Source organism: Falco cherrug, chromosome 19 (assembly GCF_023634085.1).
Source record: "Falco cherrug isolate bFalChe1 chromosome 19, bFalChe1.pri, whole genome shotgun sequence".
In the NCBI taxonomy this organism is placed as follows: domain Eukaryota; kingdom Metazoa; phylum Chordata; class Aves; order Falconiformes; family Falconidae; genus Falco; species Falco cherrug.
Genome location: NC_073715.1, coordinates 4,355,314 through 4,380,107, shown reverse-complemented (window position 1 = coordinate 4,380,107; position 24,794 = coordinate 4,355,314). Strand labels below are relative to the sequence as shown.

Here is a 24,794-nt window from a genome sequence, read left to right as displayed (position 1 = left end):
GCAAGGGTTATAGATGTGCTCGCTAATGAGTGTATTTACATTTGGCACTTGGGGTAGCTGTTATCACTGAGATCAGGACAGCAGGGCCCATCTCTCATAGCCGGTTCATTAAACCTTTTGCTGATCGTTAACGAGGGAGGAAGGACGGGTGTACAGTTTGAGTTCCTGGCCTGGGAGCTGGAGGGAAGGTCTCCTGGTCAGCCACAAGTCTTCATCTTGTCACTTTGTGCCTCTGGGCTTCAGCTCTCCCCTGGCAGAGGGAGACCCTTCCCCTCCCAGCGCCGCTGCTGTGGGGGTGGGGATACCCGGAGCGAGGTCCAGCCAGCACAGGGGAGGTGATGAGCATGAGCTTGAAAGCCAAGTTCCAGTTCTTGTTTCATCGTAGGTGAACATCACTCAGCCTTACTGCAGGGAAGTGTCATTACCTGGTGGGTGGCAGAGGTCTGCCCAGGAGGCCCCTAAAGTCTCCTGGGGTCTCAGCTCACCTGTCAGCCCCCGCATCAGCTGGGCTCTGCTGAGCCCCCTTAGGTGCTGCTGCGTTGGCGCAGTGTTGGCAAGTGGCTGGGGCCCCTGAGGGATTTTTTGGGGGGTGTAATTAAAAACAATAACTTCAGGCTGCCCAAGAAGCTGTGTCCAAGTGTCACGGTCTGCGCAGGGCATGTGGAGTGAGCCGGGCAGCCTTGCAGGAGCACAGGCTGGATGTGACCCTTGTCTGTCCTCCACTCCTGCAGACGTGGGCTCGGTGGAGGGGCTGGCGTACCACCGCGGCTGGGACACGCTGTACTGGACAAGCTACACCACCTCCACCATCACCCGCCACACCGTGGACCAGAGCCGCCTGGGGGCTTTCGAGAGGGAGACCGTGATCACCATGTCGGGGGATGATCACCCCCGGGCCTTCGTGCTGGATGAGTGCCAGAAGTGAGTGGCCATCACTGGTCCAGCCAGCCTGCCTGGGGGTCCACATGGTTCCAGGGCCAGCATCCAGGCAGACACCTCTCCACTGGGGAGGAAGCACTGGTTCCCAGCACAGAGTACTGGACCCCAGGGAGGAAAGACGCAGTGCCCTCCCTCCCCACACATCCTTCAGTATCCCAAAGCAAAGACAGAAGCCCTGTCCCCTTCTCTGGCCGGCTGGTGTCATGGGGTACCGTGTTTCCCAGCTGGCTGCAGTGGCCTCATTCATCCCCCTCCCACCCCTTTTTATACTGGGACAATGTCCCATCCATCCCAAAGTCCCTGGAAGCCCCACAGCAGCAGAAGGGGGGCTGAGCAGAGAGCTGGGGCTGCAAAAGCATCGCATGTCTCTCCCCTTCCAGCCTGATGTTCTGGACCAACTGGAATGAGCAGCACCCCAGCATCATGCGTGCCACCCTCTCTGGTGCCAATGTCCTCATCATCATTGACCAGGACATACGGACACCCAATGGGCTGGCCATTGACCACAAGGCTGAGAAGATCTACTTCTCTGATGCCACGCTGGACAAAATCGAACGCTGTGAATACGATGGCTCCCACCGCCACGTGAGTCGAGACCTGGCTCCAGCAGCGGGGGTGGGGAGCGGCGAGTGTCGAAATGAGGGGGTGGCGCGTTGTCAGAGGAAAGCAGAGCTGTTCTGGGGCGTGGGGGGGGGTGAGCATTTGGGGTGGTGCTGGGGCTGCATCCCACAGCCAGGTTCTCCCATGCTTGCGGTTTGCCAATGTCCGGCAGGTGATCCTGAAATCGGAGCCCGTGCACCCCTTTGGCCTGGCTGTGTACGGTGATTACATCTTCTGGACGGACTGGGTACGCAGGGCTGTGCAACGAGCCAACAAGTACGTGGGCACCGACATGAAGCTGCTGCGTGTTGACATCCCCCAGCAGCCCATGGGCATCATTGCCGTGGCCAACGACACGGACAGCTGTAAGGATGCTCCCCATCACCCGCAGCCTCAGCACCACAGGCCCCTGCTCCCCTGCCTCTGCCAGACCCCTGCCCCCCGTCTCGGGCAGCTCAGCCCCCTGCCCAACAGCGCTGCTCTTCCCCAGGGGAAGGGGGAACCCACCCCACCATCCTTCCTGGCTGTCGTTGCCCCTTAGGGACCCTTGCGCCAAGGCCTGTCCCCAGACCCTGTGCAGGCTGGAGAGAGAGGGTATGCCCCATTTACACTCTTCCCAGGGCATCTCCTTGGAGACTGGATGCTCCCAACCCCAGGCATCCCCCTCGCCCCATCTGGAGCCCCTGGGGGGAACCCCTGCTTTTCCTCTCCCCAGCAGGGGGGTCAAGGGGAAGGCACGGCTGAGGCTGTTCCCAGCGTGACTGCTCTCCGTCTCTCCTAGGCGAGCTGTCCCCGTGCAGGGTGAACAACGGCGGCTGTCAGGATCTCTGCCTGCTCACGCCCAAAGGACACGTCAACTGCTCCTGCCGTGGCGAGCGCGTCTTGCAGGAGGATTTCACCTGCAAAGGTGGAGGGGAGGTGGAAGCGGGAGCTGATGGGGATGGGAAGGGGAGGAGAGGCCGGTCTCAGCCTGGCAGAGCTGACGTTCCCCGTGCCCTCCCCAGCCCTGAATTCCACCTGCAACGTGCACGACGAGTTTGAGTGTGGGAATGGCGACTGCATTGACTTCAGCCGGACCTGCGATGGCGTGGTCCACTGCAAGGACAAGTCGGATGAGAAGCAGTCCTACTGCAGTAAGGTTCCTCCTCTTGCTGCTTTGCTCAAACACACACACGCACCCCCCAGCACGCACAGGCACCCTGCTCGAGCCGTCTGCTCTGTTCGGCAAAGGGAGCCACGACTCCTGGGTGTCTTCTTGTGTCCCTTGGGTGTTCGCAGGCAGGCTTTAAGGACTCCCCACCTTTTCCAGTTTTGGGGGGCAGGCTGGAGAGTGGGACACCTTGAGCTGATGCAGTGAGGGCTGCAGCACCCTCCCTCTAACAGCAACCCTCGCTCCTCTGCTGCGAGGGGTTTCTGCTGGGCAAAGACCAAGCTTAACCCTGCGATGCTGCCAGCACAGCACGAGGGAGCCTCCTTCCTAGTCCTGCCTCTGTAGTTTCTTCCCTTGCTGAAGGGTCCCTGGTCCCTGAGGAGCTGAGACACACGGGGGTGCCAGCCCTCCCCTCGCGCTCACCTCTTCCTCCTCCTCCTCCTCCCTCGCAGGCAGCCGCAAGTGCAAGAAGGGTTACCTGCACTGCATGAACGGGCGCTGCATCGCCAGCCGCTACTGGTGCAATGGCGTGGATGACTGCGGGGACAATTCGGACGAAGTGCCGTGTAACAGTAAGCAGGCTGTCTGGCTCCCAGCCAGCCCTTGCCAGGGCTCCATCAGCTGTCTGGGACAGGGACAGAGGCTTCAGGAAGGAGTTACCTTCAGCTTGACAGGATCAGAGCAGAGCTGGGGCTTAACAGGGAGTCAAGGTCTAAATCCTACTTGTGCTGCTTACGCCACAGACTGCTTTGTAAAGCACGCTCCCTGACAGCTGGGAAGGACTCCCGAGCAGAGCCGTGCAGCACCCAGGGCCTCCCGAGAGCCGTGGTTTGACACCCAGGAGCAACGCAAGGCGATAGCGAGGCAGTGTTGCTGTTCCTCACTGCTCCCATGCTCCTGAGAAAAGGGCACCCAAGGGCAGCATCAGCCTGTCTGCGTGGTTCAGAACCAGCGGGGGAGGTCAGGAGCCTCCCAGAGCCCATCCAGGCCGGCCAGCGGCAGGCCAGCTCGGGAGATGAGCTCAGGCTGCCGGGCAGAGTCCGTGAGCCGGAGGAGGGTCCCGGGCTCCCCTCAGCCAGGAGGGGACAAGAGCTGGGGGTACAGGATCGGGTGGTCCACAGCGGTGCCGGGCAGCGGGTCTACGTTCATGCATGCAATTCCACAGCACGACTGGGGGCTGTGGGGTGGCTGTACACACTGGGTCCCCCAGCTGAGCCTGACCCGCTGCGGGGGCTTCCCCCTTGCAGAAACCAGCTGCGCTGCTACTGAGTTTCGCTGCCGAGATGGGAGCTGCATTGGGAATTCGAGCCGCTGTAACCAGTTCATCGATTGCGAGGATGCTTCAGATGAAATGAACTGCAGTGAGTGCCCCAGCTGCTGTCCCGTGTTCCCTGCTGCCTCCCCAGCTCTGCCCCGCTGTAGCTCTGGAGATGCTCCTGCCCTCTGTGTCTGGTGGGCAGGGGCCTGGGCCCCCCCTGCACCTTGTTTCAGTCTTTGGGACTTCTGCTGAACTGGGGAGGGAGAAGGGCCCTGGCTGCCATCCTGCCGGCAGGGGCCAGCCCAGGTTAGCCCACTGGCTGGAAGCAGCCCCAGCCCATCACTGCAGCCCCCCGCGCTGGGCTTGGCACCTCCTGTTTAACGTGGTCCCACACGCAAGGCAGGGTCAGCTCACTGCTGCCTGGGGGGGGGGGCGGGGAAGGGCTGTCAGCAGTGGGATGAGGGCTTGTGCTGCACGATGGGAGCTGGACCGAAGGGCTCTACTGATGGCAAGCAGCACCCGTCACCCGGGGCTTCTGGTGTGGTTCCTTGCAGCCGCCACGGACTGCAGCAGCTATTTCAAGCTGGGGGTGAAGGGCACCACGTTTCAGAAGTGCGAACACACCTCGCTGTGCTACGCTCCGAGCTGGGTGTGTGATGGAGCAAACGACTGTGGAGACTACTCAGATGAGCGCAACTGCCCGGGTGAGAGTGGGGAGAGGAAAGCGGGGTGGGCCGGGGAGAGCAGGGACATCACACCGACCCTCTGGCCGGGTGCTCCCCTTGGGGGTCTGTGTGCGCGGCGGACGCTTTGTTTGCACAGTGGGACCGTCATCCTTCGCCTGCGCAGCTCCTGCACGGAGGGTGCTGCAGGGCGCTGGTTGATGTGCGATCACAGGGGGCTTTGGGGGAGGAATCGGAGCTTCGGAGTGGGGCAGCTGTGGGTTGGGAGGAGGCAGGACATGTCCCTGCCACCACCCTTACGATTCCTTCACAAAGCAGGCGGGAGGAAACCCAAGTGTCCGGCCAATTACTTTGCCTGCCCGAGCGGGAGGTGCATCCCCATGACTTGGACCTGCGACAAGGAGGACGACTGCGAGAATGGAGAAGACGAGACTCACTGCAGTGAGCGGCAGGGTGGGGAGAGCAAGGGACTTGGGGGCAATAGCGTGGGGTGACAAGCACAGGCGTGCTGGAGGGAAGGCAGGACTCTCTCCTCTCTCTGACATCTCTTTGCCGAGGACCAGACTCCAGATTTCCCCCCCCCCCGTGGCCCTATTCCATGAGCTTGGGCTTTTAACTGTGTCCAATGCACATGTCCTTGTGCATTTTTTTGCTCAGCACATGCACGAGTGTCCGTGGTCATTTTGAAGGTGGCCAGTTGCGGCTCACTTGAGTTAGTTTTTAGTTCCAACCTCCTTCAACAAACCCCAAATGGTGCTCAGGAACTGGGGAATCTCCCCAGCCCTCCAGAAGGGTGAATCCCCCACCAGTCCTGCAGCTGCAGTGCCCATCAGCACGGCGTGTGGGCACTGCCAGGTCTGGCCGCGCAGTAGCCCCAGCACCACCCTGGGCTCCAGCCCTGGAGGCCAGCTGGCCCAGCCTGGCTGTGCTCTGCTGCCATGTCCTTCCCCCCCCTCGCCCTAGCTCTGACCCCTCCTCTCCTCCTCTCCCAGACAAGTTCTGCTACCCCGTGCAGTTTGAGTGCAACAACCACCGCTGCATCTCCAAGCTGTGGGTGTGTGATGGGGCAGACGACTGCGGGGATGGCTCTGATGAGGACAGCCGCTGCCGTGAGTCTGCTCCAGCCCCTCTGACCTCTCCCAGTCCCCGCCTGCGGTGCTGCTCCATCTCTGTGTACTCCTGCCTCTGCCCATCTCTTCTCCCACCCTTGCTCTCCTGTGCTGTGGTCCTCGCTGCTCTCCTGCATTCTGTATCTCGGGGCCCCTGAGGTGTGGGGGCACGTAGCCCAGGAGTGCCGGTTTTCCAGCCGTGGGGGTGACCGGCCTTCCTGCTTCTCCCTTCCCCAGGGCTGACCACCTGCAGCACGGGATCCTTCCAGTGCCCAGGCACCTACGTGTGCGTGCCGGAGCGCTGGCTCTGTGATGGAGACAAGGACTGTGCGGACGGAGCTGATGAGACCCTCGCTGCTGGCTGCTGTGAGTCCCCAGGGGGCTGGCTGTGGTGGGGGGCCAGGGCAGGAGAAGAGCAGTGCAGCAGGCAGAGCTGCCAGGGGGGCTAGCCCCACTCCCCGGGGTCCCTGTCGGTAGCAGGTGGGATGCCTTGTCCTGGCCGCTTCCCTGCCAGGCTTGCAGGAGGAGGCTGCAGTGCTGTGGTCACAGCAGACCTGGACACGGGGACATTTGGGTGCCTTTCTGTGACTGTGAGGAGAGGAGGAGCATCGTCCCACAGAGCAGTAGCCAAAGGCACCACGTTGCCTGGGTGCTGGTCACAGCCACGGGACAAGGGCACAGACCTGGGCTCAGGCTGGGAGTGAAGGAGTGGGAGTCCCTGCCCCCCGGCTGGGCTGCGCCTCAGCTCTTGTCCCCAGCACCCCAAGACAAAGGGCTTGGGGAGTAGGCAGGGGAGCACGTGGCCTGGCGAGGGGCTGACAGTGATGCCTCGTTGCAGTGTACAACAACACGTGCGACGAGCGGGAGTTCATGTGCAGAAACCGCCAGTGCATTCCCAAGCACTTTGTCTGTGACCACGATGATGACTGCGGCGACGGCTCAGATGAGTCCCCGGAGTGTGGTAGGTGTCTGCAGGGCCAGCGAGGACAGCAGGGGCTTTATCTCCTGTAGCACAGGCCCTGGCAGCCACGCTGGGTCCTCTGGGCTTTGAGACAAGACCTTGGAAGGGTCTCCGTCGTTCAGGGGTGGTCTGGCCTGAGAGCAGGGGGAGGGGGAGCCAGGAGAGGGGGGGTAGGAGGGTTCGGTGCTGGAGAGCCACAGGAGAGCTCTCCCCGCAGCCCTGCTGCAGGGCATCTGCCCTGGCACAGAGCGGTTTTGGAGAGATCCAAACCCACCCGTGTGTGCCACCTCCTTGGCCCCTGCAGCGCAGCCCCATCCCGAGGCGCACTGCAGAGGGGTCTGGGCACCCGTGCCATGGCTCCGTGCAGCCCAGCCGCCGCGGTGCCGCCGTTCTGTGGGCTGCACCGCCTGAGCCTGCTGCCCTCCCGCAGAGTACCCCACCTGTGGCCCCCACGAGTTCCGCTGCGCCAACGGCCGCTGCCTCAGCAACAGGCAGTGGGAGTGCGACGGCGAGTTTGACTGCCATGACCACTCGGATGAGGCACCCAAGAACCCACGCTGCACCAGCCCAGGTACCGGCGGAGGCCGCGGCCGGGAGCAGGGCTGCCCGGCTGCCTCACACTGATCACTGCCGCCTCCTCTCCGCCCTGCTGCAGAGAACAAGTGCAACGACTCCTTCTTCCTCTGCAAGAATGGGAAGTGCATCCCGGAGGCACTGCTTTGCGACAACAACAATGACTGCGCCGACGGCTCGGATGAACTCAACTGCTTCATCAACGAGTGTCTCAACAAGAAGCTGAGCGGCTGTTCCCAGGAGTGTGAAGACCTCAAGATTGGATACAAGGTAGGGGCCCACGGGCTTGGAGGATTGGCCGGAGGGATGCTCTCGCGCTCCCTTCCTCCTCCACAGACACTCTTCTGTCCTGCACCAGCTGGGCAGGGGGTGCACACACAGGCATTTTTGGCCATGCTTGTGTGTGCTGCTCTTGTGTCTGCAAGGTGGCTGTGCCTGAGCCCGCTTGTGCCATGGTGATGCCTGTCACGTCCCAGCGTGCGGGCCCTGGATATGTCTAACAGCTCCGGGTTGCCTCCTGCAGTGTAGATGCCATCCCGGGTTCCGGCTGAAGGACGACGGGAAGACGTGCATTGACATCGACGAGTGCTCCACCACCTACCCCTGCAGCCAGAAGTGCATCAACACTCTGGGGAGCTACAAGTGCCTGTGCATAGACGGCTACAAGCTCAAACCTGACAACCCCACCAGCTGTAAAGCTGTCACAGGTGAGAGCCAGGAGCGGACTCGGGGTCAGGGATGCTCTTCTGGCGACCCTGTGATGCCGCTGGCATTGGAGTCGGTCACAGTGCTCCGCAAGGCGAAGTAGCTGCACCCAACTCATGAAGGAGAGCTGGGAAGCAGTGGGGCAGGGAGGGCGGCAGGTCCTCAGGGGATCTGCCCACGTCCCAGCGGTGCTTCCCTGACATGTCTCGTGGTTGCCCTGTGCAGATGAAGAGCCCTTCCTCATCTTTGCCAACCGGTACTACCTGAGGAAGCTCAACCTGGATGGCTCCAACTACATGCTGCTCAAGCAGGTGCGGGGGGAGCTGGGAGCAGGAGGGGGCACGGGCCCCCCATGGCCAGGGGTTTGGGGTGGGAGAGGGGCCCTGCAGGGCACGAGACCTGCCGGCCTCGGGGTTTGGGCTCTTGGCTTCCCAGGCAGGTGGTCGATCATGTATAAACAACAGCTTCCACTATGAGCATACAGGAGGTCACGTGTAAACAGTAGCTCTTGGGTAGCAGATCTTATAAGGCTGGGGCTGCACGACAGCTGTCTGTAGGTGCTTGTAACTCCTCTGCTGCAGGGACTGGGAGCTGAGGCTGGGGCCTCACTGGTATTTGTAAAGCCCCCACGACCCAGTGCTGGGAGGCAAGGCTCATGCAACACTTCTGCCTCTCTCCCAGGGGCTGAACAATGCCGTGGCTCTGGATTTCGACTATCGGGAGCAGATGATCTACTGGACAGATGTCACCACACAGGGCAGCATGATCCGCCGCATGCACATCAACGGGAGCAACGTTCAGGTGGGGGCTGAGGCAGCCCCTTGGGCACCCTCGGTCCTCACCCACCTCCTGCCCGGCTGCCTGAAGAGGCCCAGACCCCCCCAGACACGGGGGAAGTGGGCACAAGCCCTGCTGTAGGGTCATCGCTGGGCTCGGGGCATCAGCCCAGTTGCTGCAGGGATGTGTTGCAGCAGCATCCTCATCAGAGGCTGGCTCCAGGCTGCCCCAAAGCAGTGGGCAGGGAGGGCTGAGGGGAGAGAGGAGTGAGGAAAGGGCGCTGGGCAGGAGTGGGGGCAGTGTGCTGGGGAAGGGGGGATGTTGTCATCCCTGAGGGACCAGGGCAGGACCTGGCTCTCCCTGTCCAGCCCCACCGTCTCTTTTCTCCCAACAGGTTCTCCACCGCACTGGCCTCAGCAACCCCGATGGGCTGGCTGTGGACTGGGTGGGAGGCAACCTCTACTGGTGCGACAAAGGTCGGGACACCATCGAGGTGTCAAAGCTCAACGGCGCCTACCGCACCGTGCTGGTGAACTCGGGCTTGCGTGAGCCCCGGGCGCTGGTGGTGGATGTGCAGAATGGGTGAGAGCCTGGGGGACCTGGACCCTTCCCTGTGCAGGGAGAGGGCTGCTGCCTTGCCATAGTCCTGGGGGCTGGGAGATGGGATGGGACCTTCCCTCGTTGCCACCGGGACACCTGGCTGCTTCTCCCTGCCCTGCACCCACAGCCCCAGGCACCTCAATTTAGCTGCATGACGGGCAGAGTGCGGCTGCTGCTGTGGCTTGGGCTGAAGTCAGCCTCCCTCTACTCTTCTTTCACCCCCAGTTACCTATACTGGACAGACTGGGGGGACCACTCCCTCATCGGGAAGATTGGCATGGATGGTACCAACCGCAGTGTCATCGTCGACACCAAGATAACTTGGCCCAACGGCCTCACCCTCGACTACATCAACAGCCGGATCTATTGGGCTGATGCGCGGGAGGACTACATCGAGTTTGCCAGCCTGGATGGCTCCAACCGGCACACGGGTGAGAGCGCGCCGGGGCCCCTGGGGTGCCAGCAGGCCTTTGTGGGGTGCGGGCTTTGGATTGGTCTCAGGAGCAGGAGCCAGGGCTGCTGGAGACGGTCCCCAGCTCTGGCAGCTCCTCTGTGCCTCTGAGCGGGGGACAAGGTGTGTTCCCTGGCTGAGCTGTCCCTGCAGAAAGGCTGCGCTGAGGGAGGGGTGGCGTGGGGCAGCCCCTTGCTGAGCCGCCCGCTCTCCCTCGCAGTACTGAGCCAGGACATCCCGCACATCTTTGCGCTCACCCTCTTTGAGGATTTCATTTACTGGACTGACTGGGAGACCAAGTCCATCAACCGGGCCCACAAGACTACGGGAGCCAACAAGACCCTGCTGATCAGCACGCTGCACCGCCCCATGGACATCCACATCTACCACCCCTACCGCCAGCCCGATGGTGAGCCGTGGGGCAGGGGCTGCGGGGCTGGGGTGGTCCTGGCAGCGCAGAGCAGCCCTGGGCAGGAGGCTGGGGCTGGGGGCGATGTGCAAAGGTTGGGCAGGGCGTGCAGAAGGGCGGTGTGTGGCGAGGAGGGTGTCGCAGCTGGGGGTTCACATGCCGCCCTGAGGGTCCCCTGTCTTGGTGTGACTGACGGTTGTCTCCCTGCTCTCCCCAGTTCCCAACCATCCCTGTAAGACCAACAACGCCGGCTGCAGCAACCTCTGCCTCCTCTCGCCAGGCGGGGGGCACAAGTGTGCTTGTCCCACCAACTTCTACTTGGGCAGCGATGGCAAAACCTGCGTCTCCAACTGCACGGCCAGCCAGGTAACAGCCTGCCCGCCCCTGCCTGCCCCTGCCCGCCCCTGCCTGCATGGACATGCACCCTGTGGCAACCGTGTGCCTGTGCTGGTGCGCATCCCTCCTGCCGTGGTTTCACCAGGTCCCAGCGCCTCGGGCAGCGCAGCTGGTGCTGGGGAGCTCACGGAAGGCGCGGGCAGCACCTCCCTCCTGTGGCACTTCCCAGCACGTACAGACTGCAGTGGTTTGGGGGTGCCCTGGGGAGCCAGAGACCCTCTGGCTCTGGAGCGATCTTCTGCCTGCTCCTCTCCATCCCTCCAGCTCCAGAGGCTGTGGAGGGTGGGCTCAGGGTTAAGGCCTTGCTCCGGGTCAGGGCAGAGTGTCCTGGGGGCGCCTGGGAAGGGACAGCACAGAGATCGGTGCCCTCGGCAGCGTTCCCTGGGGACAAAGCCCTCTGGGGTCCTCCCTCCCCATTCCCAGCCACCCTCACAAGCTTGTCTCTCTCCCCATTGCAGTTTGTCTGCAAGAACGACAAGTGCATCCCTTTCTGGTGGAAATGCGACACCGAGGACGACTGCGGGGACCGTTCAGATGAGCCGGAGGACTGCCGTGAGTGCCGAGCGGGGCTGACCACAGCCCACGGTGTCCCAGCACCCCGGCCCCCCCTGCCCGGCTCTTGCCAGCCCTACGGCATCTCTGTGCTGTCAGCCTGGTGCTGGTCCCCCAAAGCCCTGCTGCTGCTCCCCACTCAGCTCTGGTGGGAACAGGGGTTACCCCACTAAAGGGCTTGGAGAACGGCGGGGTAGACACTATCCCTGCGTGGGGTATTGCCCCCCTGCTGCTCTCGGAGCCGGAGCTGCCCCTTCGCTGCACCAGAGCCCAGGGTTGGGTGCTGGTTGCTCAGTCCCTGCTGAGGACCCCCGAGGGGAAAGTGGGAGGTTAAAGATTGCTCTGAAAATGTTCCCCAGAGCAAACCTTTCACCCTGTCTTACCCACCCCACAGCTGAGTTCAAATGCAGGCCAGGGCAGTTCCAGTGCTCCACTGGGATCTGCACCAACCCAGCCTTCATCTGTGATGGTGACAACGACTGCCAGGACAACTCAGATGAAGCCAACTGTGGTAGGTTCTCCACATCCCCTCGCAGCCCTCAAACCCCAGCAGGGCTGCAGCATCCCGGCAGAGCAGAGATGCAGCGTGTCAGCTTTTGACCGTGCTGCCTCCCTCCCCAGATATCCACGTCTGTCTGCCCAGCCAGTTCAAATGCACCAACACCAACCGCTGCATCCCCGGCATTTTCCGCTGCAATGGTCAGGACAACTGCGGTGACGGCGAGGATGAGAAGGACTGCCGTAAGTGGGGACCTGTTAAGCGTGTTAAGGATGGGGAGCATGTACGATTAGGGGTGAGGAGTTCAGTGCTGCATCAGATCTGTGTATTTGGGTATCGGCTTCTCTGCCGGCTGGCTTCTGGGTGGTCCTGCTCCTGGGCATGGGGCTTTCTCCTTACCTCTGCTCTGCACAGAGCCGCTATCCACTGTCACACTTCTGTTTCCTAGTGGAAACAAAATCCTTAAATCCCTCAGAGTGGCAAGTTCAGTATTTGCTGTGGATTTGCACTGAGCCCGCTGCACACCTGAGGGATTTTGTGCCTCCTGCCCTGTGTCCCTGCAGCTGGTCAAGTCCTCTGGGGACACCACCGGGCTCCGCTCCCCTCCCTTCTCATGCACGTGGTCACCAAGCATGGCCAGATACTTGTGATGCCCAGAGTGGCTGCGTGCCTCTGTGCTCTGTGGGATGGTGGCTGGCAGACCCCTGCCTGCCCTGCTGCCTCTCCTGACTCTGCTTCTCCCTCCTGCAGCGGAGGTGACTTGTGCCCCCAACCAGTTCCAGTGCGCGATCACCAAGCGCTGCATCCCCCGCGTCTGGGTGTGCGACCGGGACAACGACTGTGTGGATGGCTCAGATGAACCTGCCAACTGCAGTAAGACACCTGCGTGGGGTGGGGGGTGTGGGTCTGGCCCCACCAAAACCTGGAGCTCGCCCACAGCCGGTCACGTCTGTGTGTCTCTGCCTGTGGGATGGCAGGTCCCTGCTCAGTCCCTGCGGGTGCTGCGGGCAGTGGGTGGTGGGGTGGTGGCTCTGCCTGGGTCTGTCCCGCTGAGATACTCCTCTCTCTGACCTCTCCCCGGAGAACTGCTTGAAGGGAGAATCTTGCCTGCCCTGCTCCAAGCAGGGGTGCTGCAGTGAGTTCCAGGCTGCTGGCACAGGGTGTTCGTCAGCCCTGCAGAGGAAGAAATGTGCCTGGCCGTGCTCCCGCATTGTAACCCCCCCTCCCCATGTCCACGTCACCCTGTTTCTCCCCGCCAGCACAAATGACGTGTGGTGTGGACGAGTTCCGGTGCAAGGACTCGGGCCGGTGCATCCCAGCACGCTGGAAGTGTGACGGGGAGGACGACTGCGGGGACGGGTCTGATGAGCCCAAGGAGGAATGCGGTGAGTGGGAGCTGGGGCTGGGGAGACGAGTCCAGAGAGCATCTCGTGCCCCTTCCCCAAGGGTCGGGCTGCCCTGGCACTCTGTCCCCTCCCCCTCCCCGGTGTGCCTGGGGCTGGGTGAAGTTTCAGCTGCTCCTTTTTGCAAACCACGGGGGCCAGGGCCAGGCTGGGTCGGAGGGCGGCTGGCGGAGAGCAGCACTGCCCGCTCTGCTAGCTGGTGTGGCCATCCCTCCCCTTGTGGGGGCAATGCTGATGCCTGTCCCTGTCTCATCCCACCCAGACGAACGCACCTGTGAGCCCTACCAGTTCCGCTGCAAGAACAACCGCTGCGTGCCAGGTCGCTGGCAGTGCGACTATGACAATGACTGCGGGGACAACTCGGATGAGGAGAGCTGCAGTATGTGCCGCCTTCAAGCCTTTGCTATCCTGGGCGCTGGCTGTGCACTGGGGAGGGGAGCGGTTCAGGTCCCACAGCCCCTCTGTCTGCCGGTGCCCCCAGCTACGGGGGGAGCATCAGGCTGACTGGGGCTGGTGGTGGGGAGCAGCCTTCTCCCCCGGGACCTGGGTCTGGCTAGGCTGGTCCCACAGCCAGGCTCGGCTGCGGGCTGTTCTCAGGAGGAGCCCCAAGTGGGATAGAGGAAAGGCAGGAGGTGAAACCCAGTGCCCTCCCCGGCTGGCAGCCACAGGTCCTGCGTGGCCGTGCTCACCCGTGGGGCTTGCAGGAGCCTGGTCCCACGAACGGTGAAGCAGCTTTGCTTTAGAGCATCGCCCCACGCTTTGGCCCCAGCCTGGCAGGCAGCACCCTGTGAAATGGTTTGGCCTGGGAAGGCACTGGGGACACACTGAGCCTTTGCGGGGAGAGCTGTGAAACCACCTGAACCCAGGTCACAAACCTGGACCTGGACCAGTGTGCGGGAAGGCGGCTGGTCGCCAGAAGCCATGGCAGACGGTCAAATTGCTGCCCCTTAATGAGTTACTGCTTGTTAGCGGAGCTGTGCCAGCGCCCGCCCCACTGAGCAGCGGAGGACCGTGACGGTCTGTGTGGACGAGGCAGTTCTTGGGGCTGTGCTGTGGGCAGGAGCCTGGTCCTGCCCCTCCAGAGGGGCTCAAGCTGCCCACGGGATGGCACCGGGGTCTGCTGCCAGCTGCAGGGTCCCGGGCAGAGCCAGATGCTCATCCCACCATGCAGTGCCTGCCCTGGGTCCCTCTGTCTCCCTGCAGCTCTCTAGGGTGCAACTTCTTTTTCTTTTCTGTTGATTTCATGTCGTGTTTTTGAGTTTGTGCCATTTCACTTCATCTTATGTTTTTCTCCATTTTCATACTGTCGTTATGGGGCGCTCAGAGGTAGGTTCCTGCCAAAATCTTTTAATTCTGTGTGCAGTCTCACTAAAATCAATGGAGACAATAAATTCTAGGTGAGGGCAGAGGGGTCAGGACTGGACAACCCAGGCAGATTTACTGAGCATCAGCACCAGCGTCTCCCTCCACTGGAGCTGCAGCTGGGGAGGGTCCAACCCTGCTGCCTCCACTACCGGGGCCATGCATGGCTCACACTTGGCTCCAAAGTCTGTCCCCACCTTGACCCTTCCTGCTCCAGCTGGACGCCCCCTGTGCAGCCCCCCCTTCCCCTACAGTTCTGCCGCCTGCCCTGGGGCAGTGGGGAGGGGAAGGGTCCAAAGAGCTGTCCTGGGTGGGAGGGTGTGCCGTGTGCCCTCCTCCTGCAGATGGATTTGGTACCAGGTGCATTGAGCTCTGTGGGGGAGTCTGTCCCCGTGCCCTGCAAGGGGGGCTGGGGGGGCTGGCTCTGCCAGACTGGCCAGGGTGCCGCTGCCTCTCCTGCCTGCAGCTGCTGGTGGGGCAGCGACAGGGGCAACAGGGACCTGTGGGGCTGGTGCTGCCTTCGGTGGAGAATAACATGCAGGACACACGCAGCCGGAAAGCTGCCAGAAGCGAGTCTGTATGGCCATAGTACCGCCCCCCCCCAAAAAAAAAAAAAAAAATTTCCCTGCAGGGAGCTGGGAGCCCTGGAGTGGGATGGGGAGTGGGATGGGAAGGGGGCTGGGAGGTGGTATCAGCCATGCCCCTCTCTGGCAGTTCCCCTGGCTCTGCTTGCACCCCACCCTGTCCCCAGTGCCACCGGACGTGTGTCTGTGCCAGCCTGTGCCCCCCCCCGCGCTGTTGGCCAGGGAGACCTTCTGCCCTCGCAGCCCTGCCAGCAGCCCACGCTCAGGGGGATGCTCTGTGTTCTCTGCCCCCAGCACCCCGGCCCTGCTCGGAGAGCGAGTTCTCCTGCGCCAACGGCCGCTGCATTGCCGGCAGGTGGAAGTGCGATGGGGACCATGACTGTGCGGATGGCTCTGATGAGGTATGGCACCGAGGGCAGGGGCTCCCTGCCAGCACGTGTGGGAGTGAGGACACGTGCCACCCGGTCTATGTGCCAGTGGTGCCCTGCCACCAAGCAGGGGCTGAGAGCCTGGTTCTGGCTGAAGTCGTGGGACAGGAGGCTACCACAGCCGGGGCTGTCCCTGCTGACTGCTGTCCTTCACCCTTCCCCTGCAGAAAGACTGCACGCCGCGCTGCGAGTTCGACCAGTTCCAGTGCAAGAACGGGCACTGCATCCCCATGCGCTGGCGCTGCGATGCTGATGCAGACTGCATGGACGGCACTGACGAGGAGAGCTGTGGCACTGGGGGTAATGGCAGCGCTCGTGGCTCCCTCAGGGCTGGTCATCTTCCCATCCCATGCCCTCGCGTGTCCCATGTCCCTGCCATGGGTGGGAGTGCTCCACGGGGTGTGTGTCAGCACCGCTCTGCCCAGCCCCAGGGCATGCACAGACACGTATCCGAGCCCTGGAGAGCTCCCAGCCACACTGGAAATTGGAGTTGCAGCCCCAGACTAGCGTTTTGGCAGCCCAGCAGCAGTGGCTGACATGTCTCCTCCTGCCCTGTGCTGTCGCAGTTCGCACATGCCCCTTGGATGAGTTCCAGTGCAACAACACACTGTGCAAGCCCCTGGCCTGGAAGTGCGATGGGGAGGACGACTGTGGGGATAACTCGGATGAAAACCCCGAGGAGTGCTGTGAGTGACACCGTGTTGCCTCTCCCCACTCCTGGCAAAGCCCCTGCCCGGCATGCATCGCCCGCGGGGGCGGCAGCCTGCCCTGAGCACCCGCTGGGGAGGGGTGACGGTCCCAGTGCTTGGGCACCGCTGCAGGTACCAGGGGGGCGGTGGGTACCTCTGGCAGCTCCACACATCCCCTCGAGATGCGTCCCCTCGGGGGCAGCTGGTGGGGCCGAGGGGGCACAGGTGGCGCCGGCGGAGAGCGGAGTTGCAGAGGTGCTGAGCCAGGCTGGGGGCTGGCAGTGGGTAGCGGGGGCTGAGGGCAGGGGGCTGGGTGAGAAGAGGGCTGACCCCCTGCAGCTGGGCCAGCAACCGGGCGATTGTCTCTGCTTCAGTCTCTTTGCTTCAGTCTCCGGAGCCCGCTCGCCCTCGTGGGACCGGCCTCCCCAGAGAGCAGGCAGAGGCTGAGCAGCAGCTCGTGACAAGTGTGACAGCCTGGCTATGGCGTCTCCTTTCACCGTCACCGTTTGTTTCTGTTTGCCGGTGCAGTGAAATTCCAGTGTCCCCCCAACAGACCGTTCCGCTGCAAGAACGACCGGGTATGTCTGTGGATCGGTCGACAGTGTGACGGCATTGACAACTGTGGAGACAACACAGATGAGAAGGACTGCGGTGAGTGGGGCTGCCCGTGGGCGCTGCTCTGCGCCTGGCATGGACGGGGCCACGGGTCGCTGCTGCCCCTGGGCTGGTCCCCGCAGAGCCCTGGATTTAGCCCACATGTTGGGCTTGGCTTTGCCCGCTCCTTCCCGAAACCGGGAGGCGGGTGCAGGCATCCTGGGTCCCTGCCTGGTCCCTGCCTGTGCCATTCGCACCCTGAGGCTCCCCCAGGGCTGGGTGCCCCGGGATGCAGCGTTGTCACAGCCGCTGCCTGTGCTCCCACAGAGTCACCCACAGCCAAGCCCAAGAGCTGCAGCCAGGACAAGAATGAGTTCCTGTGCGAAAACAAGAAGTGCATCAGTGCCAACCTCCGCTGCAACTTCTTCGATGACTGTGGAGATGGCTCCGATGAGGAATCCTGCTCCCATGGTGAGTAGGGAGCTGGGAATGTTGGGGGGGGGTTGGGGTGTCACTGAGGGTGGGCACTGGGGATGCTGTGAAGGCACGGGGGCTGACGGCACGTCCCACCACAGATCACAAGTCATACGACTGCATGACCAACACCACCATGTGTGGGGACGAGGCCCAGTGCATTCAGTCACAGTCCACCTCGTACTGTACTTGCCGCAGAGGCTTCCAGAAGGTGCCAGACAAGAATTCCTGCCAAGGTACTTCCCACCACTGCTGGAGCGGGCTCGGGGTTGGGCCATCAGGTTTACGGTTGTTTTTTGCCAGTAAGATGTGTCTTCACACCTGTGGAGTGGCTGCAGCACCAGAAATGGTGTCCCTGGGGCACAAACATGGGGAGTGGAGAGGGCTGGGGTCTCTGAGCCCTGGCTAGCGAGGGGCTGGCCCCAGCCATGTGCACAAGGGCACCTTCCTGGTCTGCCCCCCAACTCCTGTCTCCCACTGCCCAGATGTCAACGAGTGCCTGCGCTTTGGGACATGCTCCCAGCTCTGCAACAACACCAAGGGCTCCCATGTCTGCAGCTGTGCCAAGAACTTCATGAAGACGGACAACATGTGCAAGGCAGAAGGTCAGGAGGGAACGGGGCCCTGCACAGACCCTGCGTGTGCCCGTGGCGCCCTGCAGGACCCAGCCACTCTTCCTTCCCTGCTGCTTCTCCTCCCCTTGCACCTCTGCCCACCCTTCCTTCTGGCACTGCTGGGGCCATCACCTGTCCTTGCCTGGCAGAGCGAGCCCCAGGGGGTGCCAAGCTCGCAGCAACCCCATCCCATGCCCCACTGTGGAGCTGCGCTGACCCCCCCAGCCCAGCCCAGCCCGCACCAACAGCTCCTCCTCCGCAGGCTCCGAGCACCAGATCCTCTACATCGCAGACGACAACAAGATCCGGAGCATGTACCCCTTCAACCCCAACTCGGCCTACGAACCAGCCTTCCAGGGCGACGAGAACGTGCGCATCGATGCTATGGACATCTACGTCAAGGGCAACAAGATCTACTGGACCAACTGGCACACGGGCAGGATCTCATACCGGGAGCTGCCTGCCTCTTCCACTGCCTCCACCGCCTCCAACCGCAACCGGCGCCAGATTGACGGCGGCGTTACCCACCTGAATGTGAGCTCTGTCGGGGGCACGGTGGGAGGCACCGAGGCCGGGCTGACGGTGTCCTCTGCCCTCACCTCTCCCCGCTTTCTGCCCTTCTCAGATCTCGGGGCTGAAGATGCCGCGGGGAATTGCCATCGACTGGGTAGCTGGGAACATCTACTGGACAGACTCGGGGCGGGATGTCATTGAGGTGGCGCAGATGAAAGGCGAGAATCGCAAGACGCTGATCTCGGGCATGATCGATGAGCCCCACGCCATCGTAGTCGACCCACTTAGGGGGTGAGAGACTTGAGCCCTTTCTCCCTTCCCTCTGCCCAGCCCTCAGCCCGGCTTCTCTTACCAACAAGCCCACCTGTGGTGGAAGCTCCCTGTGCCCCAGCATCACTCCGTGTCGGCTCAAGTTGCTGTGCCTTGGGGTCAGCTGGCCCATTGGGGTCCCATCAGTGGCTCTAGGACACCGTGGGGAGAACGTGGGAGGGTTTCTTTGCCAACAGAGAGTCGGACTGTCCTGTTCTTCCCCTCCTTGCTTCCCTGCTGGGAATGACCTGCCTGCGTCCTTCACAGGACAATGTACTGGTCAGACTGGGGCAACCACCCCAAGATCGAGACGGCCGCTATGGACGGGACACTGCGGGAGACCCTGGTGCAGGACAACATCCAGTGGCCAACAGGTGAACAAAGATGGGTGCCAGGAGGGGCACGAGGGGTGGTGAAAGCCTTGACAGGAGGGATGTACAACCTGGCTTGTGTTGGGGAGGCTCAGCCTGGGAGCTCTGAGCTCCATGGCAGGAGTGTAGGAGTGGCAGGGGGGGCTGCTCTGCTGGTCACTTGGTCAGGAAGGGCTCAGGGTGGGCTGGGGACCCGTACCTCACCGGGGGGGGTGTGCCCCTCAGGCCTGGCTGTGGACTACCACAATGAGCGGCTGTACTGGGCTGACGCCAAGCTCTCCGTCATCGGCAGCATCCGGCTCAACGGTACTGACCCTGTCGTGGCCATCGACAACAAGAAGGGTAAGCAGCGTCTGAGACCCACCAGAGCAGCAGGGAGGAGAAGGACACGTCTAGGGGGATGTCCCTGGGGTGCAGTCCTGGCACAGCCCGGCTCCCCGGCGCCCCTGGCCTGGGTCCCACTGCAGGGCAAACGACAGCACGGAGCCAGGGATGCTCAGCAGATGGCAGCGGGTGTGGGCGTCCCTCATTAGGGGCTCCACAGCAGGACCAGAGCCTGCTGGCACTGCTGTCCCCCCAGCACTGTCCCCCTTGTACAGGGTGGGAGGCCCTCACCTCAAATCCATCCAGAATCCTGAATCAGCCCTGCCCAAGGCTGCGAGCAGGCAGCCGTGCCGCCTCTGCCTGCACATGTCCCCACTTCACTTCCCCAGGGCTGAGCCATCCTTTCAGCATTGACATCTTTGAGGATTACATCTACGGTGTCACCTACATCAACAACCGCATCTTCAAGATCCACAAGTTTGGGCACAAAGCTGTCACCAACCTGACGTCTGGCCTCAACCATGCCACCGACGTGGTGCTCTACCACCAGTACAAGCAACCGGAGGGTGGGTGCCAGGCCCAGGACCCCCGCCCGGCTCCCAGGGTGGGAGGGAGGTGCCTGGGGCCTGATCTCTGATGCGGGGTGTCAGAGGGCAAGGGGAGCACTGGCAGAGCTTGGGGCAGGAGGGGACTTGGCCACCCAGCTTCCCTGACCAAAGTGGGGGGGGGGGCATCAGGATGGGCAGAGCGGGCTGGGGGCGGGGAGGGGAGTGGGTGGGGGGAGGCCAGCTGCAATGGTGAGCTGTCAGCTGGTGACCCTGGGGCAGGGGGGGACAGGCACAGGGTCTGGGCAGCTGTGGGTTGTGGGGGATGTCCTGAAGCTCTTGGGGAGTAGTTTGACAAGAGGGCTGTGGGTCTCTCTGCTACCCTCACCCCACGTTGTCCCCTCCCTCTTGGCAGTGACCAACCCTTGTGACCGCAAGAAGTGCGAGTGGCTCTGCCTGCTCAGCCCCAGTGGCCCCGTCTGCACCTGCCCCAATGGCAAGCGCCTGGACAACGGCACCTGCGTGGTCATTCCCTCACCCACCGTCTCCCCTGTCGGTAGGTGGTCCAGGGGAGGAGGGCGAAGGGGAGGGTCCTGCCTGGCACAGTCTTGCTCACCTCCATCCGTCCCTCCCTCCCAGTGCCCACCACCGACACCTGCGACCTGGTCTGCCTGAACGGTGGCAGCTGCTTCCTCAACGCCCGCAAGCAGGCCAAGTGCCGCTGCCAGCCGCGCTACAACGGGGAGAAGTGCCAGATCGACCAGTGCTGGGACTACTGCCAGAACGGGGGCACCTGCGCCGCCTCCCCATCGGGTGAGGCTGCTGAGGGCGAGCCTGGGGGTCGGGGCTGGTCCTGGGCAGATGGAGAGCGCGCTGACGGCTCTTGTCCTCAGGCATGCCAACCTGCCGCTGCCCCACCGGCTTCACGGGGCCCCGGTGCAATCAGCAAGTGTGCACCGACTACTGCCTGAACAACGGCAGCTGCACCGTCAACCAGGGCAACCAGCCCAACTGCCGCTGCCTGCCCACCTTCATCGGGGACCGCTGCCAGTACCGTGAGTGCTGGCTGCCTGCGCGAGGGCAGCTGGGGACAGCGCCTGGGAGGTCAGACTGCCGGGTCCCCCTCTTCTGGGGATGCTCTCCGGCGACACGGCGTTGGGGTGGTGCTCTGTGTGGGGGACCAGGGTCACGGGCAGCCCCCCAGAGGGGCCGGTGTGGGGCTGCCCACCCTGACCCCGCTGTCCCCTGCAGGGCAGTGCTTCGACTACTGTGAGAACGAGGGCATCTGCCAGATGACGGCCAGCGGCGCTAAGCAGTGCCGCTGCCCGCCACAGTTTGAGGGCACCCAGTGCCAGGACAACAAATGCTCCCGGTGCCAGGAGGGCAAGTGCAGCATCAACAAGCAGAGCGGAGAAGTCTCCTGCATGTAGGTGTCAGGGACATCGAACTCAAGGGAGGAAGAGGGGATGGTGGGCACAAGGACCCAAGAAAAACTCATGTGCCTGTGGCCCGATCACTGGGGATCAGCCACAGCTGAGAGATGCTGGCTTAGTAATTCTGAGCAGCTAAGAAATCTTGGCAACTTTGGGGCCCCGGGAGGAGGTGTCCCTCTCCCAAGCCCATCCTGACGTCCCACCAGCCATTGGTATGGCACAGCCACGAATGGTGCCAGAGGGGTGAGCTAACAGCCTTCAGCGAGCAGAGTCCTGGGTGCTGGGGTGGGGCACAGGATAGGTTGGGGGTATGCATGTGCCTGATCCTCTCTGCCCCGCAGCTGTCCAGACGGCAAGATAGCGCCCAGCTGCCTGACCTGCGACAATTACTGCCTGCATGGCGGTACCTGCTCCATCAGCGACAAGACGCAGCTGCCCGAGTGCCTGTAAGCAGAGCTGGGGGCTGGGGGGTGACGGGGGGGCTAAAGGCAGGCTACTTGCCCCCCCAAGCAGAGGAGGGAGCATGTGACTGACAGACCTCAATCTGTTTGCCCCAACCCCTAGGTCTGTACCCCACCTTTCCCTCCCCCTCCCCGCATGCTTTCCTGCCCCCGCTAACCCCGCTGCTCTCCCTGCGCTCGCAGGTGCCCAGCCGGGATGACAGGGACGCGCTGCGAGGACTTCATCGTCAGCCAGCAGCAGAGCAACCGTATGTGTGGGGCAGTCCCGCAGGGCCCGACTCCAAACCAGGGGGGGTGGGAGCCCGTCTTTGCCTGGTGAAGCCAGGGTTGCCCAGTGCCCCTGTGCAACTCCTGAACCCCGTTCTTTGCTGGGGGGGGGCAGGTCCTATCCCGTGGGGCAGGACTAGCCCGGCTGCTGGACCTGCTGCTGCCCGGGGCTTGGGCCCCCTGCCCACACTCTGACTGTACCTGTGCCTCTCCTCCCGCAGGAACAGCCTCCATTGTCATCCCCATCCTGCTGCTGCTCATCCTCCTCACCGTGGTGGCTTTTGTCTGGTACAAGTGGAGGATTAAAGGGTGAGTACAGGCTGTTGGGGGCTGGGAGGGAGCGTTATGCAGCCAGGATGGAAACCCTCCTTGCAGGAGTTGAAAGCCTTGATTGTGCAGGATAAACGAGCAGGACTGCTGGTGGGGTGGGGGCTCCATTCGCTGCAACCTGTGTTGTTGGCACTGACCCTCCGTCTCACCCCCTACCCAGTGCCAAGGGCTTCCAGCACCAGCGGATGACAAATGGTGCCATGAATGTGGAGATCGGGAACCCCACCTACAAAATGTACGAGGGGGAGCCCGACGACGACGTGGGAGAGCTGCTGGACGCAGACTTCGCCCTGGACCCCGACAAGGTGAGGAGTGGGGCTGTGTGGCACGGCGGGGCTGTTGGCTGTGCAGGGTCCAGCCCAATGCAGGGGGTGCTGCGCGGGGGGGGGGGGGGGGCACGTTGCTGCAGCAGTGTTGGGGCTCCCTGGGACTGCTGTCTGTGCAGGGGGAGCTGGGGGGCTCCAAGGTAAAGGCTTCACGGTTGGAAGCTGTGGGGAGGGACGGTGGTGCTGTGCTGTGAGGTCACGGCTGGTGCGGGCTCTCACCGAGGCACCCCCGGGCGAGGGACACCTCTGGGCACCGCTCTTCTGGGGAGGGAGGTATCCGTGCCCCCTCCCACCTGTTCCCCCCTCTCTGCAGCCCACCAACTTCACCAACCCCGTCTATGCCACGCTGTACATGGGCGCCCACAACAGCCGCAACTCGCTGGCTAGCACGGACGAGAAGCGGGAGCTGCTGTCGCGGGGGGCGGACGACGACCTGGCGGACCCCCTGGCATAGGGGCAGGACAGGGGCGAAGGGCCACCGGGCCGCGGTGCCCGAGCCTGGCACAGACACCCATGGCAGGAGGCGGGCGGGGCCGGGGGAGCCAAGAGCCACTGTATAAATGTACAAATGAAGGATTATTACTTTTCTATGTGAGCAGTATTATTACCTGTATATTCCCCGGTACCAGGCCTCGGCGCCTCTCATTGCCAGATCCGGCTTTGGTTTATTTTAAATCTCTTTACATCGGGGCACCCCCCCCTCCCTCCCCTCCCACCCGCCAGACAAGCCAGCGTTTCGGAGCAGGGACGGCGCCGCGGTCGCTGTGCCGGGATGGACTCGCTGGGGCTGCTGCAGCTGGGGCTGACGGGAGACATGGGGTCACCGCAATGCGGGGCGCAGGCAGCAGCGGCACCGGCTGGAGGGTGGCAGAGCGGGGGGCTCGTGCTCCCCAGATCTTGGCTCTGTCCCCTCCGCCCCTGCAGCTCCCCTCGCCGGGGGACCTGTTTCCTACACACACACCCCAAGTCTGCTGCTCCCCAGGTCCCCCTGTTCTGCAGCTTGGCCTCTGCAAGCCTCCTTGGCCCCCTCCCCCCTTTTCCATCCCTCCCTCCTCACCTTTTCCTCCACCGCTCCCTCCCTGCCATTCTCGGCTCTGCCCAACTGTTAGACGGGACTGGGACGGTGCCCCCACCGCTGCCCCCAGCCCCATTGCAGTACGGATGGGGCCTGGCCCCACGGCCCCTCGCTCCAGCTTGTCACCTGCACCTCGCCCGCTCTCCAACATGCACATTTTTTAACAGGAAAAAAAAAACCCCAAAAAAACAACAAAAACATGGAAATGACCTAGCTTTTATAGTAGAAATAAATAAACGCATGTGGGGGGAGGGCGGGGGGCGACCCCATCCTTTTATTGGGGGGAAATGTTTTAATAATTTTTGCTGGATTACTTTACAACTAAACAAAACAGATATTGTTATAAATAAAATTTTTAAAAACTGAAGCGCAGGCTGCTGGTTGGGGGGGAGGTGAGGCCGGGGAGGCAGGCACCGGTACCAGCCGGGCCCCAAGGTCACTGGGTGTCATGGCCCTGATGCCCTCCCAGCCCAGTGGTGCCAGTGCTGGCCCAGGGAGTGGTGTCACAGACGGGTGGTGTAAGGCAGGAGGATCCCTCCACTGCATTGCCCTCGGGGTGTGCAGGGGGGAAATGGGGTTTTCCATGCGGGTTCCTGGGCAGGGAACAGGGATGAATGGGGGAGCTGTGCCCGTGTGCGTTGCGTAGCCTGGGCACCCTCAGGTGCAACGCATGTGCTGGTGCGTGTGTGGCTCAGGGTGATGCATGTGTGCACACACGTGTGGCTCAGGGTGATGCATGTGTGCACACACGTGTGCACCGGCTCCCCACTGCTGCCGTCCCCAGGCCCTGCAGGGCACCCTCAGCTGCTGTGGCCTCGGCACTGGCTCCTGTAGGGAGCAGAAACACCCCATGGCACCGGGCACTGGGCACCGGACCCCCAGACATTGAGCACTGGGCACCCAGCCCCAGGCATTCAGTACTGGGCACTGGACACCGGGCATTGAACACTGGGCACCGGGCACTGAGCACTGGGCACCCAGCCCCAGGCATTCAGCACTGGGCATCGGGCATTGAACACTGGGCACCGGG

The 24,794-nt window shown here is 62.8% G+C and overlaps 1 protein-coding gene across 6 annotated transcripts in view; it reads left to right on the top strand.

Moving 5' to 3' along the window:
• LRP1 (LDL receptor related protein 1) overlaps positions 1-24,131 on the top strand; it is an 89,062-nt gene extending 64,931 nt beyond the window's left edge. For 3 of the 6 annotated variants that reach the window (XM_055696548.1, XM_055696545.1, XM_055696543.1), the window contains 48 exons: positions 732-921; positions 1,320-1,524; positions 1,712-1,904; positions 2,321-2,446; positions 2,544-2,672; positions 3,142-3,261; positions 3,937-4,050; positions 4,502-4,651; positions 4,949-5,083; positions 5,623-5,739; positions 5,977-6,105; positions 6,578-6,700; positions 7,131-7,271; positions 7,356-7,543; positions 7,797-7,980; positions 8,204-8,289; positions 8,660-8,779; positions 9,150-9,337; positions 9,581-9,786; positions 10,027-10,215; positions 10,433-10,581; positions 11,070-11,163; positions 11,558-11,674; positions 11,785-11,904; positions 12,413-12,535; positions 12,922-13,047; positions 13,328-13,444; positions 15,306-15,412; positions 15,607-15,739; positions 16,006-16,125; positions 16,657-16,779; positions 17,050-17,193; positions 17,298-17,432; positions 17,682-17,801; positions 18,073-18,344; positions 18,436-18,614; positions 18,900-19,006; positions 19,229-19,345; positions 19,717-19,893; positions 20,288-20,428; positions 20,512-20,685; positions 20,766-20,927; positions 21,124-21,298; positions 21,647-21,751; positions 21,950-22,014; positions 22,255-22,342; positions 22,524-22,668; positions 23,003-24,131. In XM_055696548.1, the coding sequence (XP_055552523.1) occupies positions 732-921; positions 1,320-1,524; positions 1,712-1,904; positions 2,321-2,446; positions 2,544-2,672; positions 3,142-3,261; positions 3,937-4,050; positions 4,502-4,651; positions 4,949-5,083; positions 5,623-5,739; positions 5,977-6,105; positions 6,578-6,700; positions 7,131-7,271; positions 7,356-7,543; positions 7,797-7,980; positions 8,204-8,289; positions 8,660-8,779; positions 9,150-9,337; positions 9,581-9,786; positions 10,027-10,215; positions 10,433-10,581; positions 11,070-11,163; positions 11,558-11,674; positions 11,785-11,904; positions 12,413-12,535; positions 12,922-13,047; positions 13,328-13,444; positions 15,306-15,412; positions 15,607-15,739; positions 16,006-16,125; positions 16,657-16,779; positions 17,050-17,193; positions 17,298-17,432; positions 17,682-17,801; positions 18,073-18,344; positions 18,436-18,614; positions 18,900-19,006; positions 19,229-19,345; positions 19,717-19,893; positions 20,288-20,428; positions 20,512-20,685; positions 20,766-20,927; positions 21,124-21,298; positions 21,647-21,751; positions 21,950-22,014; positions 22,255-22,342; positions 22,524-22,668; positions 23,003-23,143 (6,809 nt within the window). In that variant the 3' untranslated portion in view covers positions 23,144-24,131. Of the gene's footprint in view, positions 1-731; positions 922-1,319; positions 1,525-1,711; positions 1,905-2,320; positions 2,447-2,543; positions 2,673-3,141; positions 3,262-3,936; positions 4,051-4,501; positions 4,652-4,948; positions 5,084-5,622; positions 5,740-5,976; positions 6,106-6,577; positions 6,701-7,130; positions 7,272-7,355; positions 7,544-7,796; positions 7,981-8,203; positions 8,290-8,659; positions 8,780-9,149; positions 9,338-9,580; positions 9,787-10,026; positions 10,216-10,432; positions 10,582-11,069; positions 11,164-11,557; positions 11,675-11,784; positions 11,905-12,412; positions 12,536-12,921; positions 13,048-13,327; positions 13,445-15,305; positions 15,413-15,606; positions 15,740-16,005; positions 16,126-16,656; positions 16,780-17,049; positions 17,194-17,297; positions 17,433-17,681; positions 17,802-18,072; positions 18,345-18,435; positions 18,615-18,899; positions 19,007-19,228; positions 19,346-19,716; positions 19,894-20,287; positions 20,429-20,511; positions 20,686-20,765; positions 20,928-21,123; positions 21,299-21,646; positions 21,752-21,949; positions 22,015-22,254; positions 22,343-22,523; positions 22,669-23,002 lie in introns of those variants that run through there. The other 3 variants (XM_055696547.1, XM_055696544.1, XR_008729883.1) reach the window with 2 other exon arrangements.
• Positions 24,132-24,794: the final 663 nt, after the last annotated feature.